At 35.0% G+C, this 17598-nt stretch overlaps 1 protein-coding gene across 4 annotated transcripts in view; it reads left to right on the forward strand.

Annotated features, from left to right (window-relative positions):
* SLC41A2 (solute carrier family 41 member 2) overlaps positions 1-17598 on the forward strand; it is a 59999-nt gene that overhangs the window by 23765 nt on the left and 18636 nt on the right. For 3 of the 4 annotated variants that reach the window (XM_036400959.1, XM_036400957.2, XM_036400956.2), the window contains 2 exons: positions 7252-7383; positions 8248-8396. In XM_036400959.1, coding sequence (XP_036256852.1) covers positions 7252-7383; positions 8248-8396 — 281 coding nt within the window. Of the gene's footprint in view, positions 1-7251; positions 7384-8247; positions 8397-13008; positions 13088-17598 lie in introns of those variants that run through there. The other variant, XM_036400958.1, reaches the window with a different exon arrangement.

The following is a 17598-nucleotide window of genomic DNA, read 5'->3' on the forward strand; positions in this document are numbered from 1 at the left end:
GAATTTCAAGCTGTCACTGTTTTTTCAGGGCCATTTGATGTATCTTGAACACCTGAACAATATTGACTGCAAAACACTCAGGTGTTAGTTAGGTTTCCTGTGCATCATTAAGTAGGTTTCATTCAAGTCCTGCCTAAATAGTTTGCTTATTCTTAGATGTGAGACAAGCGACTTTAATCATGTCTTACACTGTGGAGCCATAAGTATTTTAGAATATTGAATTTATTCAATATTCTAAAGATACTCTGGTCTGGAACTTGAGCAACCTCAAAGTTCCCAGCCCTATTAACAATAACTACAAATATTTGCCCAAAATATTAAAATAGTTTTTAAGCAGAAAGGCATTTATTGTCAGCTTTACAGCCAGTGGCCAGACATATTTCACAACTGTTTTTTCTATTTTCTCACTGTTAAACACGTGTTTAATTCTATGGTTGGATGGGTTAAATTGCATCTCTGCTTTTTGAAAATAAACAAATGATTTTGTTGTTTCAGGCAACTTGCAGACTATTTGAGATTTAAATGTCTCTTTTATGTACTGAAGTTCTGAATGAAATAACTAAGCCCTAAGAAATAACTAAGTGTGGCTATGTTTCATTCTAGAGTTGATTTTGAGTTGTGTTTTTTCATGAATTAAAATTTGCAAATCCTCTTATGGCATCACAGCATGTTGAATTTGGCTCAGGATTTGCAATTTGCAAGTAACTGAGTTCCTTTTGTGCAGAAAAAAAAGATAATATTACATGCTTCTGAATATGCAACAGAAATGAGCTAAGGTGCAGTTACCAGATAAAGCCACTTTCCTCTCCATTTTTGTGTATTTATACAAAATATTGTGAGATATCTTCTAAGTATTTGCATTTCAGAAGTTACTGGGTAATAACCAACATGTCAGTAGACTTTACCCCATTTTTATGCACCTTAAAGAATGACAGTTCTGCAAATTAATTCTTAAAACACCTGAAATTTGGAAATGCTTCGTATCAAAAAACTTTCCTTTGCAAGTGGTTTGAAACAGTACTCTTTAAAGGTAACACAAACCTGTTCTAATATTTTTACTCTTTGGCTGTTCATAATTTAAAATTATTTGCTATCTGGAGGGAATACATAGCTATTGAGGAATATGAGAAACACATATGGGAAAATTTAATACAAGACTTAGTGAATGCCAGTTGTCTGGGAGATGAAAATTAAGCTTATACAATACATTCCCCCAAACATCCCTTTTTTATCTGTTAGTAAGGTAAATTGAATGACAGACTTTCAGGTTTTTCAGAGAGCTTTTACTGTAAATTGTTTTGGAGAATATGGAAAAAAAACCCCAAGAAAACATTCTTCCTCCTCAAAAAACCCCCAGCTTTTAATAGCTATTTATTTATATTTCTTTTAGTATAATTGTACTTCGATTTTTCCCACAACTGAGTGATGTTTTGATTAGAATATAACCATTGTCTCAGAGAGTTGTGCATCTGAAATTGCCTCTGTAAATCACAAGGGAAAACATTAGTGTACCTGGATGGGAGTAGAGCAATTTGGCTGGGTAGCAAATTAATTTTTCTGCATCCTGAGTTGGAAAGAATGTGTTAGTCTCAGAAGGCACATCTACTGTATGAGAACTGTATAATTCAGTCTTTATTTTGGCATGAATAAGGAGGAGGGTTTTGATTTTTATTATTTTCTTCTGATGCATTATTGGGTGATAGATTTACTACCTTTTAGTTGCTAACTTGTGCATGTAAATCTGCATATACTTTCAGTGTGTGATCTTTCTTTTAAGTCTTACTTGTAATTGTAAATTTTTTAGAAGATTTCAGTAATCACTGTGTTGTTTTCACAACACAATTATATCCAGAGCATTTTCATTTCTTGACATTTTTTATTAGTCATATGAAAGAAATTATTTATGAGTCAAATCAAACTTGGAATGTAATAGTTGCATATATAATAAAGCTTTCTCCTAAAAAAATGTCCATCTAGGTAAAGCTAATATTTTCCATCTGCTTTCCCCCAAACATTTGAAAGTACGAAAAGACATGCTTCAAAATAAAATGGAAGATAAATGAAAAAAAGCCCATATAAAGAGGTAGCTAGTTAGGTTTCTAATCTAAGTATTTCACTTGCATAAAACAGGATTTTTAAAAGTCAATGGTAGAAAGGTCGGGTCAAAAATTCATCTTGCATTTTCTGAAAGATAAGATGATTATTGCAAAATTTAGTTTTCAGTCACAATTGCAACTGAGATTCTTTTTCATCCTTTTAATTTCATTTTTGTGATGCAAATGTTGAACTTCAAAAAAGCCTGTTTGGCAAAACTGACTATTTTGAACTGTGGATTGTGCTCAGGAGTGTGCAAAAGTGAGAATCTTCTAGCCTTCCCTCTCTTAGATAGATTTACAAGAAAGATCAATTTGGGAATTATGTTGGCCTAATTCTCCCCTTATGTAAATATTAATTGATTTTAGGCCCATTGCACAACCTGTATTATATCTGCTTGGGAACAACACATTATTCTGTGGCTGATTAATCCCTGTCCATAAAACTGGATTTCTAAAAGTCTTTAATCTCAGGTTTGCTTTGCCTGTTCTTACACAATTTTTTTGTACCTCGTCATGCAACTATTTATATTTTCATGAACTGTCATAGCAGTGGTCATTAAAGCTGAGTATGTTCACTTTATCTGGTGCTCTCAATACTTTAATTTGAGGCAGTTTCCTACAGGAATAATTCTTCAATTATATGTATCTAAGGAATGAACAAAAAAGAAGAATGAAATGGGAACTGACAGGGTTCATATATATAGGTAGTTGAATACTGCTCTGACCATTTTATGTTGCCTGTTGTACAGTTGTCCCCTTGTACTAAACGAGTACTTAAATCACAATTTTTTACTGGTTAATAATAACATGATGCATGGGGTTATTCCTACTCAGATGGAGGACTTTGCACTTCCTTTTGTTGAATTTCAGGAGGTTTCTCTTGACCCAGCTCTCCATCCTATCTAATTCCCTCTGAATGGCAGCACAACCCTCTGGTTTATCAACTACTCCTTCCAGTATTCCCTGAAAAACCTTACTCTATTTCTCAAAAAGTTCAGTGTAAAATCAGAGGGAAAAACCAGCCCAGTGCATTACCCAGAGGAAGGGATCATCTCAGACTGAGATCAGCAAGATCCAGCTTCCCTTGACTTCTCGGTTTTTTACCTGCACTGAGTTATGAGACACAGATTTGCTTTGAAGGATTAAGAGTCATTGATGTAAAGTGCTTTAATGTGGTTTTCTGAATAGCATGATTAGTTCTGTTGTTAGAAAAATTTCTTTTTACCAGATGATGATTAATAGAATTGTGCCCATAGGCCTGTTTGGAAATACATGGTATGGTTTTGGCTCTACTTTCAATATGGTTTCCTGTGCTTGTTAGACAAAAGACCTCTAATAACAATTTTTTACAAGAAATATTCTTGCTTAGCCCTTAACTGCCTTGATAAAATGATAAGGTTTTAAATTTCCTTTAAAGTTTGAAGTCAGTGTGACATCCTTTGCACTTTAGCAGACATGTCTTTGCTTATTGACAAAGCAGCACTCTTGTATTGAAGTAAAACACACTTGCTCTTCTGAGAGGAATGAAGTAATAATTGCTGGATTTTGCTCTTAAAATAAATCGTTTCCCCCTATGTTGTAGTTCTTGCAAAAATGAAAGGAAACGAAAGAAGTAAGTCTTCACAAATTTAGTATTTGCTACGATGGCTGCAGTAGTGTTTTCCAGGAGAAAAATTTCTGGATTAATCAAATGTTCATGTAAACAGTCCTCATATACATCCACAGAGCTTTTAATAATATGAGCAGCTACTGAGCATGTGACCATTTTATGCATTCAGAAGATGCTGAGAAGTTATCAGTTTTGCATATCAACACCTTGCCGACCTACGCAGTTTTATCTGTTTTCTGTTTCTTGCAGGGATCTGATTAATCTGGTGTAGCTGAGATGGTTATTGCACATGCACAGTAGCTGCTGTTACCAAACAAACTGAATATCTCTGTACATATGAAGTGATTCATTCAGCCTTATACGAGTCATTGGGTGACCAGCAGAATAGTGAGACCTGACTCTATTCTCATTTGTATCCTACGGTTTTTAGACAGTCTTTTCAACCTGTGGTACTCCCTATTGTCTCATGTTCCTGCTATACCTACTGCTCTCAACATCATCTCCATTTTCTCTCTGCTTTCCACAGCATTGCCATTTGTCTTCTGGCTCAATGAGCTGCTGGCTGAGCAAGAGGCATCATGCCTCTCTCCAAGCTGAGTGCTAACTTGCCAGCTGGCCTGCTTACGCTTATGCCATGAACTATATATAACTCATATTACTGTCTTTGTCTCACTGAGGACATGGCTTTGGATCTTTTCTTTTATTTGTCTAGTCGCTGTTTTGCTTTTGGTAGATTGTTTAAATATGCCTGGAAGTAGTTACCATGTCTGTCCTTGTGTCAGATGTGGTTGAAATTGGCCCAAAAGTTCAAAAACAGTTTTTTAGGAATTGATAGTGAATGGGCAGAACTAAAATACAGTTTCACTGCTGCTGTGACCACCATACATGACCACCATACAGGCTGGCTGAGACTGAGTAGGATGTATGGATTCTAGAAGCATTTACACTTCACTATACCTGACTATCTTCTGTGAGTTCAAATTATATCACTAATATTAGTGATATAATTTAAAATAATTTTGCTAAACATACAAATATTTCATTTTCATTTAGCTAAAATAGATTGTTCAACTCAGCTGTAGTTTGTTACACCTCTTGAAATCACACTTCGCACTGGCTGTTCTGGTTAGCTTGTCAGCTTCCTTTGCAGAGCAGCTATCCCCTCCTTTACCTCTATTCCATGGCTGGTCAGTTTGTTTTAGCATCATTTTTGATACGTGTCAGTAATTTCTTGCTATCTAAATGAGCAATAGGGCTTGGGGAATACTTTCTCTAAATGATGGTTATAAAGGTGAAAAGGTTTGTCATTAATAGCTTTCCATCAAAGGATTGACAACCAATCTTACACCTTCTTTCATAGACTTGTCAATGTCTGTTGTCCAGACAGATTTTTTAATCACCATTTCAAGTGAGTTTATTTCTGTCTTCCTTAATTCTTTTATCTCATTCAGTTTCCTGTATTGTTGACTAGGGAAAAAAAGTCCAGATCACCTGTTATATTTCCATGTCTGAATTTGTTGAAGCAAATAATTACCAGTCACAAAAGAAGACTACATACATCCTAGAAAATATTTAAAATCTACAGAGTTGTGCCAAAGTGGTTTGTAGGTGCATTGCTAAAAAACTGAAACCAGCCCTATGTACTTCTGTCTTTTATTTCTTTTTGTAGTGCTATAAGAGTAGCAGATAGTGACAGAATATTTTACTATTTTTTCTCTTAATATTGTTGTGCATAAATCAATTATTGCAGTTGTTAGCCTGATTGTAATTACCCAGATTGCCTTTATGGCCTCACTTCTAGCAGAAACTTTCATATTTTCCAGTCATATGGCTCTATTAAGAAGAGGTTTTACATAGCAGCTTTTTCATAATTCAGTCATTGAAATTATCTGATCCCCTTCCAAATGTAGTACATTGATCCTTAATTTTACTTCTGCCTCTCTTTCTGTATCTTATTCTTCCTAGTCAAAAATATCTAATTTATTATTCTCAATGGAAGGACAGATTTTGAGTCCTATTTAGATTTGTTTTAATAATTTTAAACCTCTCCTTGTTTAGATAAATTCCTTACTTTGGTACTTTTCTTATAGTTCATCTGAAGAAAGATCTACTACTATTTTAATTTTCTTTGCAAACTCTCACTCAGCCTTTTGGTAGTTCATCTTTTATCCCTGTTTCTCCTGACTGGGAACATGCATTTCCTGATTTGTATCTGACATTTTTGCTTAAAAGGCCTTTCTTGTTAGCTTCAGCCATTTACTATCTTTAACTAGCAGTGAGGCAGGACATCTTTCAGATCTCAGTATTAGATCTCTGTGCTAACCACTCCGTAATCACCAAAAGAATTTGGGAAACAGTGCCTTCTGGTCACCATAAATACTTGTTCTGCAACCAGACAAAGCCCTAAGCATCAGATAAACAAATTAATTCAACTACAATAAACAAGGCCTTTCTCCTTCTGATGTGGGGACAAGATCTGCATTACTTCTGCCTCTTCTCAGACCAACCCATTGCTATGTAAAGCATCCAAATCAGGGAAAGAAAAAGCATGTGCTTGATATGCAAGTAGACAGCAACAGAGTATAATAATAGGAGGGTTTCATGTTACTGCACTCTGCAGTGTGGATATAACAAGTTGTTTTAGTTTTGTGTTCGTTGAAGTAAAAATTCATAGAACGTGAAACAGCCTAGAGTAGAAGGAACCTTGAAATATCATCTGGCTCAACCTTATGTGAGAAAGACAGCCTGGATGAGATTTATCTAGCACCTGCTTCAGTCACATCTAGAAAACTTGAAGTGGACTCCACCATGTCCCTGGGGTGGTTGTTCCACTGAATTTTTCTCATCCTAACAGATTTCTTTTTTATATTGAGGTGAATACTCTGCCAGTACAACTTGTACTTGTTGCCCCTTTTCAGAAAGAAACTAGAATCTCTACCACTACCATTCTTTTAACAATCAGCTGTTCAGACACTCATCTTGCTCTTTCAGCCTGAGTTATAAGTGGCAGAAGGCTATAGTTACTCATGCTTTGTCTCAGAGGGGAATAAATATATTAACTCTTGAAGCCTTCTCTGGCCCTGTGGTTGTGTGTGTGAAATCTGCATTTATGTTTGTGGTAGTGAGCTTTCATTACTTACCCTAGCCAGAAATACTCTTCTGGGAGGTAATCCAGCAGTGGCACAACTATGTCAGAATCTGGTGATCCAAGAAGGGTTTCCAAAGAAGAGGCAGTGATAAAAAAGAGTTTCACCTATGAGAAAGCGTAGGATTGAACCTTTTGGACTTTTTGCACTTGCCATGTTTCAAAACTGATCGCCAAATACCCAGTGATACATTAAACTGTTGCCCACATTTTTTGGACTGATTTTAATGACTTGCAGCCTGTCTACAACTAATATACATTCTAAAGATATTTTTCATTTTGGCTTTTGTTTGCAAGGTACTGTGATAAACATAGAGGAAGTTGGTAAATGTGCAAAAATATTGCCCGCTAGAGGAAAAAAATAGTTGAACATTTTTCATTGGTTTCCCTTTGCATTTCAGGTATTGGTGGCAATCTAGTAGCTATTCAAGCTAGCAGAATTTCTACCTACCTCCATTTACACAGCATTCCTGGAGAGCTGCCAGAGGAGGCCAAGGGTTGCTATTACCCATGTAGAACATACTGTGGTACAGGTATGTCTGATTAAAAAATCCTGTCTCACATCTCTTTATCCCTGTGTGCCAAACTGTATCACTAGTGAGAAATGGCAATGAACTGAACTTGCTGTGTGCATTTCAAAGGCTGAGTGAGGCTTGGCAGTTTCATTTACCTGCAGCTGTTTTTGCCTGTGAGAATCACAAAAAACTCCCTGAGGGTTGGATTAGCACTCAGAAAGGTTTCAGCCTTCAACTTTCCTTAGCTTCTCTACCTGCTCCCAACTTCTGTCTGCCTTCAGAACTTCAAACCAATTTCCTGTTAGGGCCAAACTTGTATCAGACATAATTACTAAGCCAAATCCCTGCTTTTCATTTCCAGTTTGCCATTTTCTCTCTAGGTTATTTCTTCACAGGTTATTCCTCCCCTGTATTTCCCACTTTCCTAATGATGTAGTAACTGTTGTGCAATGTGATGTGTCACCACCATGTATTACACTTCCATATTTATTAAATGAATTGAAACAGATGTGAAAATGGTAAATGTGGGTTACTTTTTAGAAATATAAAGTATTTTTGAGGATGTCTTGAATATGGAGTCCAAAAGATCCTCTTTACTAGTAAGACTTAAGGAAGTCCAAAAATGTAGATGGTATTACAGGAGCACAGAATGAAGGCAGTTTGCACCCTTTTCCAGAGGGGCTCTGCTTACCTTTTCTGGATGACAGTGAAATTCCTCAAGGAGTCTTTTAGTAGAAAATAATGCCTCTTGTTTCACAGTAGCCAATGCTGTGGAATTCCAAAAATGGGAGTTTTGATACTGAAATGAATAAAAATCTAATATAGGAATTGAAGAGCTTAACCAAATGTTGTATTTTTCTTTTCTTTTTTTTTTTAATGTAGGAGTAAATAACAAATCAGCCCAAGTTCTACTTCTCTTGGTGATTCCTGGACACTTGATTTTCTTGTACACTATCCACTTAATGAAAAGCGGACATACTTCCTTAACCCCCATCTTTATAGCAGTCTATTTGTTTGCAGCCCTGCTACAGGTAAGAATAAGTACAACTGGCAAATGCTTGTATAAAATCAAGTTCTTGAAGAAAATAAATTTTTTTCTGGTATCTGAAATCTCATGAAGGGTACAAGAAGGTGTGGTTTAATAGAGACTTTCAGCACAGCTCTGGATTAGCTGATTATCTGCACAAATATACAGCTTACACAGGTGTACTGTTGTTGTGAGTGCTTTGCAGAACACACTTGACTGCATTATCTCCTTGTCATGTATTTTTCACCTGCTTTTGGAACCATTGCATCTAAACCCCCATCATTTTAATCAACTAGAGGGGAAATGGAAAGAAGGTAAAGGAAATGGAAAGAAGGAAAGGTAGCATTTATGAATAATGAAAGTCAAGGAAAACTGTTAAAAAAATCTCCTAAAGTGGTTCACGTTACTATTTTAGTTAACATAGTCCAGTAGATGAAAATATTACAGCTTCCTTGGTGTGTTCTTAATATTTATTAGTTTAAATTAATATGACAGCAAACACTGTACAAGAAATTGTAATTGCATTAATTGTCAAACTTCGTTACCTTATTTGGCTGTTTTACCTAATGGTCTGTTCATACCCAGCAAGGGCAGTTTTTGAAAGATGCCTTTTGAAATAGAAATGTCTTAAAGTGAAATGATTTCATTTTGAGAAACCACTAATACAAAATTAAATATTTTATTAAAGTCACACCTATTTTTTAGGTATAACTTGCCTGAATTAACTATAATGTTTCATTACACCTTAAAACCAAAAAGTGACTTGTTTCTGTTACACAGTAGAAGTGTAATTGCAATAGCCATAATTTAAATATATATGCTGCTTAAAAAAATGTGACCAATTAAGTTTTAGAATACAAACAACGGCATTATCAACAGGTCAATAGTTAATGAAATTAGAATTTTTAATGTTCTGAATTGTCCCATTTTTTTCACACTGCTATCTCAATAAGGACAGGTTTCAAAACCTGTTACAATTTTATATGGGAATTTTATACCTTTCTGGTAGAGCATGACTGGTAATGTTTCAACCTTTGCAAGTGAGAGTGTCATACTAAAAGACATAAATTAGTTTTCATTTCCTTCTTAGAAAATATTCCTAGTTTCCAGCCTTATCACTTGCTTTATCATGTGTTTTCCTGAGGAAATGATGCTATTCCTTTACTCTATCTGTTCTGTCTGGGTTGGGGCAATAGCCCCTGGTAATGGGAGATTGCAGAGTGATTCCTGTCAGTATTAAACTTCCAAGATTTCCTCTGGGAATCAACCTGAGTTCATAAATCCAGTTCACCTGCTCACAGAACTGCAATCACAGCATGTTTAGGGACAATTTCTTCAGCAGGAAGACTTGACAAATGCAGAAATCTCAGGTTTTCACCTGAAAACCTGAGGCATTATGGCAGAACTCTCAAAAGACATAGTAATTTAAACCCAGCAGCAGCATGTATACAGGTGTAAAGTTGAATTTTCATTAATTCAGGATCTGATTGGAGTATTCAGATTTTAGTCATGGATCTCTGTTGCAGTACATCAGACCACACCTGATTTTCTTGATTTTTCACCAATAAAGCAGACATAGAGCTTTTTTCTTCTTTTTCCCTGCTCCCTTTTAAGGATTATTTTTTCCTCTCTATCTTCTGTCTTTAGTCATAAAAGGTAATTTGAGATGTATTTACTTGGAATCTGAGTACCAGTATTGCAAACTATAACTTCTCATAGGTCTTGACATATTTACAATTTGAAACCCTTTGGTTTTAAAGACCCAGAAATATTTAATAGATTCCTTTCCCCATTTGGATTATTCTGGCATTTCTCTAGTAGTGATTATTGTAGTGTTGCATACCTCTAATTAGAGCAGATTTAGTTTTCTGAGAGATGATGCTTGCTTTAACCCTTAAATCTTCATCACGTGTTACTTACCTGTTGGTCTGAAGTACTTCCATACTGCATTTTCATGCTTTTAAGTTTCTCCTGTCTCAAGGAAAGCACTTAAATATTTGTACTCATTCCTCTTCCCTTTTTCAGTGACAACATCTATGCACCTGCAAACAGCACAAAACAGTTTTCAATCTGCCATTTATTTTGGCATAACCTAACAGCTACTGATCTTATTTTTCCGGAATTCTTTTATATTTTTGCCCTCTCAGTGAGAGCTTTACCAGTTCCACTGTAAAACTGAAAAGCCTCACAGCTAATTGTTATTATTTCAATTAACAACAAACTAAATGCATTAACAGTCTTTTGAGCAGTGAGAGATCTGCATTCCGGGCCTTTTTTATAATATATTGGACTTTGATTTATTTTCACTTTGCTTGGAAGACACATGAAAATTGATGTCAAAAATTAAAATCCTGCTTGCAAGCTGGATATTTTGTGTTTGAGGTGGTAGATGATAATTTAGCAGAATACAGTATTGATATCACTGCTTTGACCTTTGCCATTCCTTACTTGTATTGAGCTGGGGGCCAGACAGGGTTGCTGAAAATGATTATGGCAATATACCACCTATGTAGGTTTTTCCTCACTATGTTAAAAAATAATGCTAAATTAAAAATAACAACAGCAATTAAATTAATTTTCTGTCTTTAAAATTCAAGTGACTATTGTAAGGTGTTAAATTATTTAATGACATATTTCACAGTGGACTGCAATAGATTGTTAATTGACTTTTATTCTGTTTATTATTTCTAACAGTCCAGCTCTGTTTATTTAAAATGGAGAGGAAAGGGTTAGAGAAATGGCAAATGTAGAATTCTAAATGGAATGTTGGAGTAAATGGGAAAAAAATCAAGAAAATGTTAATGCAAAGATATTGATTATTCCTTTTATATTTCTCTCTGTCTCTATCAGTTTATGCTATCCCACATTATCTCTATAGTAAAACTGTAACATATATATGTATTCTATTTTACATTTCAACAAGACTTTCAAATTGCCTGTAAACTACACTATCCATCCCAAAGTGATAAAAATGGAATTTATTGGCATTGAAAGCTCTACGCGGTATCACTGAAGTTCCAGTCAGATAGTTTAATTTTCATCCAAATCTGACACTTCCATTGTTCGATTGTTTTTTCACCACCCAGGCCAACCAGCTTCTTTCATCTCATCTCCCTACCTGTTCTGAGGTATTCTTAAATATTTTCTCCACAGCATTTCATTTAAATAAGCTATTTATGGGAACTAAATAATTAACATGCCATGATGTATTATCAATAATATAATTCACTTTTTATTGGTTGAAAATATGCTGTGTAATAAAACGAAGTGCAGTTTCCCTGAATAAGTAGTTTTTTTTCTAAAAATCATTACATTAAGATATTTTAAGTAATATGAGTAGTCAGAGCTATGATTTGCATTCTTTTTGATTCTCTGTGAATGAAACTGTTCTGTGTTTCCAGGCTTAAGAAAAACCAGAAAACATTTTATTTAATTTCATTTTCATTTTCCTATCGTTAATAATACAGCTGTTTCTATTCTTTAAATAAATATACATTCTTGAAATGTTCTTCAATTAAATTTATAAATTGATTGTCTTGACATCCAAGGCTGTACTCACTTTATCTTGAGAGGGGCTGGGATTTCACAATTATTTTTCTATAAAGGGGAAAAAACTGCACAGTTATTTATATTAATCTGCATTCAGGTAAAACTTTGAGGCTGAAGTCTAAAAGGTTTAGCTCTGTAGTGAAGAGACTTTTCTGTGTTTATGAATGGCAGCACCAGGGGAAAATGCAATGAAAAGCACTGTGGGGATTGTACACCCTGTAAGTATGCAGGGTGCTTCACACAATGCACTGTACAGTATCAGGACAAGCCAGTGTGCCTAATCAAAGCTAGTATAATATTTTAAAGCGCCTTTGGACTTGGTGAGTGTTTAAGAAGAAAGTTCTTTCCTTGAAAAATCTTACAAGAGCAAGCCACAAACATGCACCAGCACACTGCATACAGTTATAATATGGCGTTTGACCAATGAAGGTTCTATTAACTGGGAAACAGTCCTCCTCTTATTTCTCACAAAGGCACAAGTATTTTTTTCTGTATGAGGCCGTGCATCAAGCAGAGTTTCATCCCCTGTCTTGTCAGGCTGCAGCAGAAGGAGAGCAGCACTGGAATTGCTAAGCTGTCAGTCTTGGTGCATGGCTCGGGGCACTCAAAGGCAGCCTCTATTCTGTGTGTTCTCATGGAGCCAGTAAAATGCTATGTCAGGAATTTTCACACCTACTGACCAAATCTGAACACACAGTTATGTTAAAGTCTTGGGGAATAAACAAACAATAGGAGATTGCCAGAGCTATTACCAAGCAAATATGTAATTCCAAAATTCTTCTTACCCAGTGAAGGTCAGATGTGCACAGCTGTGAAGTCACTTTTGCAGTGCTTCAGGGCTGTTTGGGGCAATAGAAAACCAAGAATTCAGCAGTGCTCATAACAATTTCCTGCTTACATCAAAAATGTCTAGGATTTCTCACCAATGTGGGGATTCTAATGATGGTATGGGCCTCTTTAATGTGGAAACATAGCTTGTGGGATATACTGTATGTTACAGAGAAAAAAGGAAAGTTGTGTTTATAGACAAAATATTGATGCATTTCAAATATTGCTTTTTCTAACAGGAAAGGTTACTTCCAAAAGATGAAGTGTATAACTGCTAAAGAGACTATATTTCAAGGAAATGCAGAAAGCCAAGCCCAGATCTGGACAGTTCTGTATGTTCAGTGCTTTCTCCTTGCAGCATGACAAGCAGACTTGCTAGACTCATTGGGGTCTGACCATGGGTACCAACAGCTCCTTCCTTTCCAGCCATGTTGCTGTCTGGGGTAGAAGCCCAGATCCTACCAAGTCATAGCAGGGATTTGTCATTTTTGCCTCCAGAAGGCTGGGCTCAAAGTGCTTGTGTATGAGCATACCAGAGCACTTACTGGTCTGGGTTACACATCCTAGCAGATAGCTGAGAAATAGGCTGAAATTAGGAGTATTTTGGTGAAACCAGGGTGTCTGGCAAAGCTACAAAGAAATCAAGATTACAATATGAAAAACTTGATTCAAACTGAAATCCAAAAAAAAAAAAGAGTTCCTTCCCACAAAATTAGGTCAATATAATGAAATTGACTCAGAAACAACTTCAGTTAAAGAGGTATTCTTTTTTTTTACTTCAAAGAGGTCTTAGGCTGACATCAGTGTATGCTGTGCTGTCTGGGTACTTGGATACCTTAGAAGAGCTGATGCCACTTACCTACAGCACAAACAACAGCAACAAGAAAAGATTTGCTGTTCAGTGGTTTCTTTGCAGCCCGGCAATAAAGGAAATCTCTGCATGTTTAGAGGAAACAGTGACTTGTCCCCTCTGGACATGACACATGCCAGATACTCTACCAGAGAAAATCGTGCAGAAAATGTCTTCTGCAAAATGTGAGTAGTCCCTAGTCTGAGAGTTCACTGACTATAGATTTCTGGCTATAGAAATGGAAACTCAGAGGGTTCGGTGTAGATCTACTACAAGCACTTTACAGTTACTACTTCATCAAAAGCCATTTAAAATTGGAGACATGTCATGCATAATTTGAAAATTAACTTCATGAAGGGTCAAAGCCACTGGAAGACCTAAATCATAACTCTGGTGAGAACGACAGTCAGAACACAGTAGTCTTTAGAGATTCTTAAATGGGATTTTTTAGTCATAATTAAAAAAACAAATAAATAAACTTACATTTGAATTTCATAGATTTGTAAGAGTTCTTATCCAGTAATTGCCAGATATTTTCATAGTGAAGTTATGGGTAAATTTTGATTCAGTATAATTTTTAAAGTAAAGGAGACTTAAAACGCATTTGAAAAAGATTATCTCAGTTTATTTACATCTGTGTTTCCTGTCTAAAGCAATAGAATGCAACTATTTTGTAATGCATCTTCAGATGGAAAAAATTTAAGGTGGAATCATCAGTAATAGCAACAGGCAGTTTAACAGTTTAATTTTCCAGCTTGGTGTTGCAATTAACTTATCACAGCAAATAATAAAAGTGAACAATTCTATGCTGTTTTACAAATATTCTTCATTTGAATATTACACTTTTATCACTGTGAATTTGACATGCATCCACATGCATCCAATTTGACATGTCCACATGACATATTGACATTCCAGATGAAAGAAACAATAAAAATATTGTAGCATCCTGCAACTTATTAATTAGGCTATAGGAAGCCTAGACAGTATTAGGAACGTTTGGAAGGAGTTATGTATTTTTATTTTAAATAATAGAATTTCAGTCTTTTCCCATTTTAGGAATCATAAGAAATTATTTCCATGAGAAAATACAGATGTACTACATGCAAAAGATCAAAAATAACTTTTCTTCACCTAACTTTCCTTGTTATTTGTATCTAAAGACCTTGACAGAATGAAAGTAAATTTAGTACACAATAACAAAGGAAAAAAAAAACTGCTTTGTAGTGTGTTATGTTCCCATTTCTAGTCTTGCAGTCATAAGATTTGAACTTTCAAAATATTTAAGCTCACTTATATTTAAGTATTCATGTTCAGTTTTACTTCCAATCTGAAATTCATAATTTGAGTCAGAAAGTTCAGTATCAAGAATTACTCTCAATTTCCGTCCTTTGTTGTACCAAATAATGTGAGTACTTATATTCCTTATTTTTAGATTCTTCATCATTAGAATTTTTCAAGATTTTCCCCTCCCTCCTACTCTAATTACTGTATTCTGCTGCTTCTGAAGACTTTTTTTGACAGTGAGACCAAAGGGTGATTTTTAGAAATGCAGTCTAAGTCTGATCATGCCTTTAGTTTCATTTTCCTCTCTTTTGATTGTGATTTTTTCCCCTGTAATAACAATAATATAGCAAGATTTTCCTTTTAAAACATCTGGAATTTTACTAGTATTTTTGCAATCCTGTCTCTGGGGCCTTTTTCTTGATCAGTGACTATTGAGTGTCTTTTCATTTCTTAGCCAGATCTTTTTATATAGATAGATATTTGATTATTTCTTCCCTTTCTTAAAGCCTGCAGTTATTTCATCCTTCAGAGTGGAAGAATTCCTAGAGCTTTTTTTCATAATTCTACTACTATTCATCTCCTTTTTGCAGAAAACTATATTAAATAATTTCTATACTAAATAATTTCAGCTCATATCTTGAACAGTGCTGCATGTATTTACAAGTTTTCCTAGTAATTTTCTACAGCATTTCATTCTAAACATCTAATTTTTGTACTGTATTATTAGGCTTTTCTGTGATGTTCATCCCTTTATTTTTTTTTCCCTCAAAACCAGCTGGTTTACCATTGGGAGAAGTAAGGCTTTCTTCTTCATAACATGACTGCAGTGCAGAAATGCACAGTGTTTCTACTGCTGTGCCATCTGCATCAATTTACTGACAGAAGTATCTGTCACTGATAAATAAAAAAATCTCACAAAATGTGAAGTGTCATCTTGCAATGTCTCTTTTACAACTTTTTTTTAATCTGTCAGATCTTTGTGAGTCACTTATCACTTTGAATTCAAGACTCTTTCAAAAATTCAGCAAACTCATAGTAGGGTGCTTATTTTCTTTTTTTTTCCCTTTATTTTATTTTTTCCCCCAAAATAATAATTTGATTGATGACTTTGATTGCCTTGTCTTAACAGTGATGAGAAGCAAAATCTTCTTGAAGTCTTAGTCACGTGGATTCAGTCTTGCATTAAATACTGATGTGAACAAATAAGTAACCATTTCCAAAGACTGAGCCAAATAATTCTTAAATGTATGTGAGTTTCTAGCCATGCAAATGCATGATGGATGATCTCATCATTCCTTCACCAAAATAAGTGAAGGCTGGAACTGCAGTCTCATAACTTAATCTGTGAGCACTAAGTCCTGATTGCCATCACATACTGTTACAAGCACCAGTTAATATAATCAGCTATAATTTTTTCTTATCACTTACAAAAAGCAGACTTGTTATAATTTGCATTATTTGTTGTGCACCTGTACATTAATACAGCAAAAAAAATTATTTGGGAAGGTTCACAAAAGCTTAGTTTCCAAACTGCCCACTTAACACTGTAGTCTAATTTCAGGATGGAAAACAGCCAACTGAAAGGTTTTCATGTTGTGATTTTTGAGTCAAAAGTGAACACTGTCATCTAAAATGGAGTGTGTGTGTTATGTCTAATTGGTTGTGTTATATAAAGACAGTGTATATTTTTCTTGGAATGAATGCCCCCATCTTCCAATGGAACATGCGTAACCATTGTGGATGTGGGGCACTGCAGCGTCCTCTGAGCACATCCTGCAGGAGATGGGAATGTGCAGGATCTTTTATAAACAGGCCTCTTTTTGTCTCTGTAAGAAGAAGGAGCTGACTCAAGGAATCTGATCATCTTCCAAAGAAAACATCTGTTTTAAATATATTTGTTTGGATTCCAGTCAGCGCACCTAGGACTTGCATAATTAGCTTAGACTACAGAGTTCCCTTTTCAAAAGATACATTTATATAAATAAGCCATGCATTTTCATTAAGCAAATACTCCTCCTTTCTCTCTTTTTTTCTTTTTTTTTTTTAATTATAAATTCAGGCTTGTATTTTAACATACAGTTTTGCAAAGCAAGGATTAATTGAGAAACTTTTTCAACACAATTATTTGTATGATATTCATTATGCTGTACTTATAGTGGAGAAGTGTCTTTCAACTATATGATCAATATTTCAGTGAATGAGTGTATGCATTTATAAGCATGCTTTTGATGCTGATAATTGATTATTTAGTAAATAAAATATTGTACTTTTTACTACTTTTGATACCTACATTGTTTTAAATGTAGATAGTAGAGTTTTGAAAAATTAATTATGGTAGTACATGTCTTAAGTTTACCCTTCTTAAAGATCTGATTAACTAAAAATACCTAAAATACGGAATTTATTTCAACTTTAGCATCTTCTTAGAGGCTACAAGAAGAAATGAAACTCAGTTAGTGGCCCTTTCTCCATTCATCTTGTGCCATTCCGCGCCACATGATTCCACTGAACCAGAATCCCCTATCATACAGCTGTGCAACATTAAAAGGATTATTTTCTAAAATTGGGTTAATAATTATGCATATCTTTCATATGAAGATCAAGCCTCTCAAATGTTCAGACATTCACAGATGGGAATTAAATCTTTTACTTTGGGAAAAATTCAGCCTGGAGAGACAATTTCATAATATAT

The sequence above is a fragment of the Molothrus ater genome, chromosome 5 (genome assembly GCF_012460135.2).
Source record: "Molothrus ater isolate BHLD 08-10-18 breed brown headed cowbird chromosome 5, BPBGC_Mater_1.1, whole genome shotgun sequence".
Taxonomy (NCBI): Eukaryota; Metazoa; Chordata; class Aves; order Passeriformes; family Icteridae; genus Molothrus; species Molothrus ater.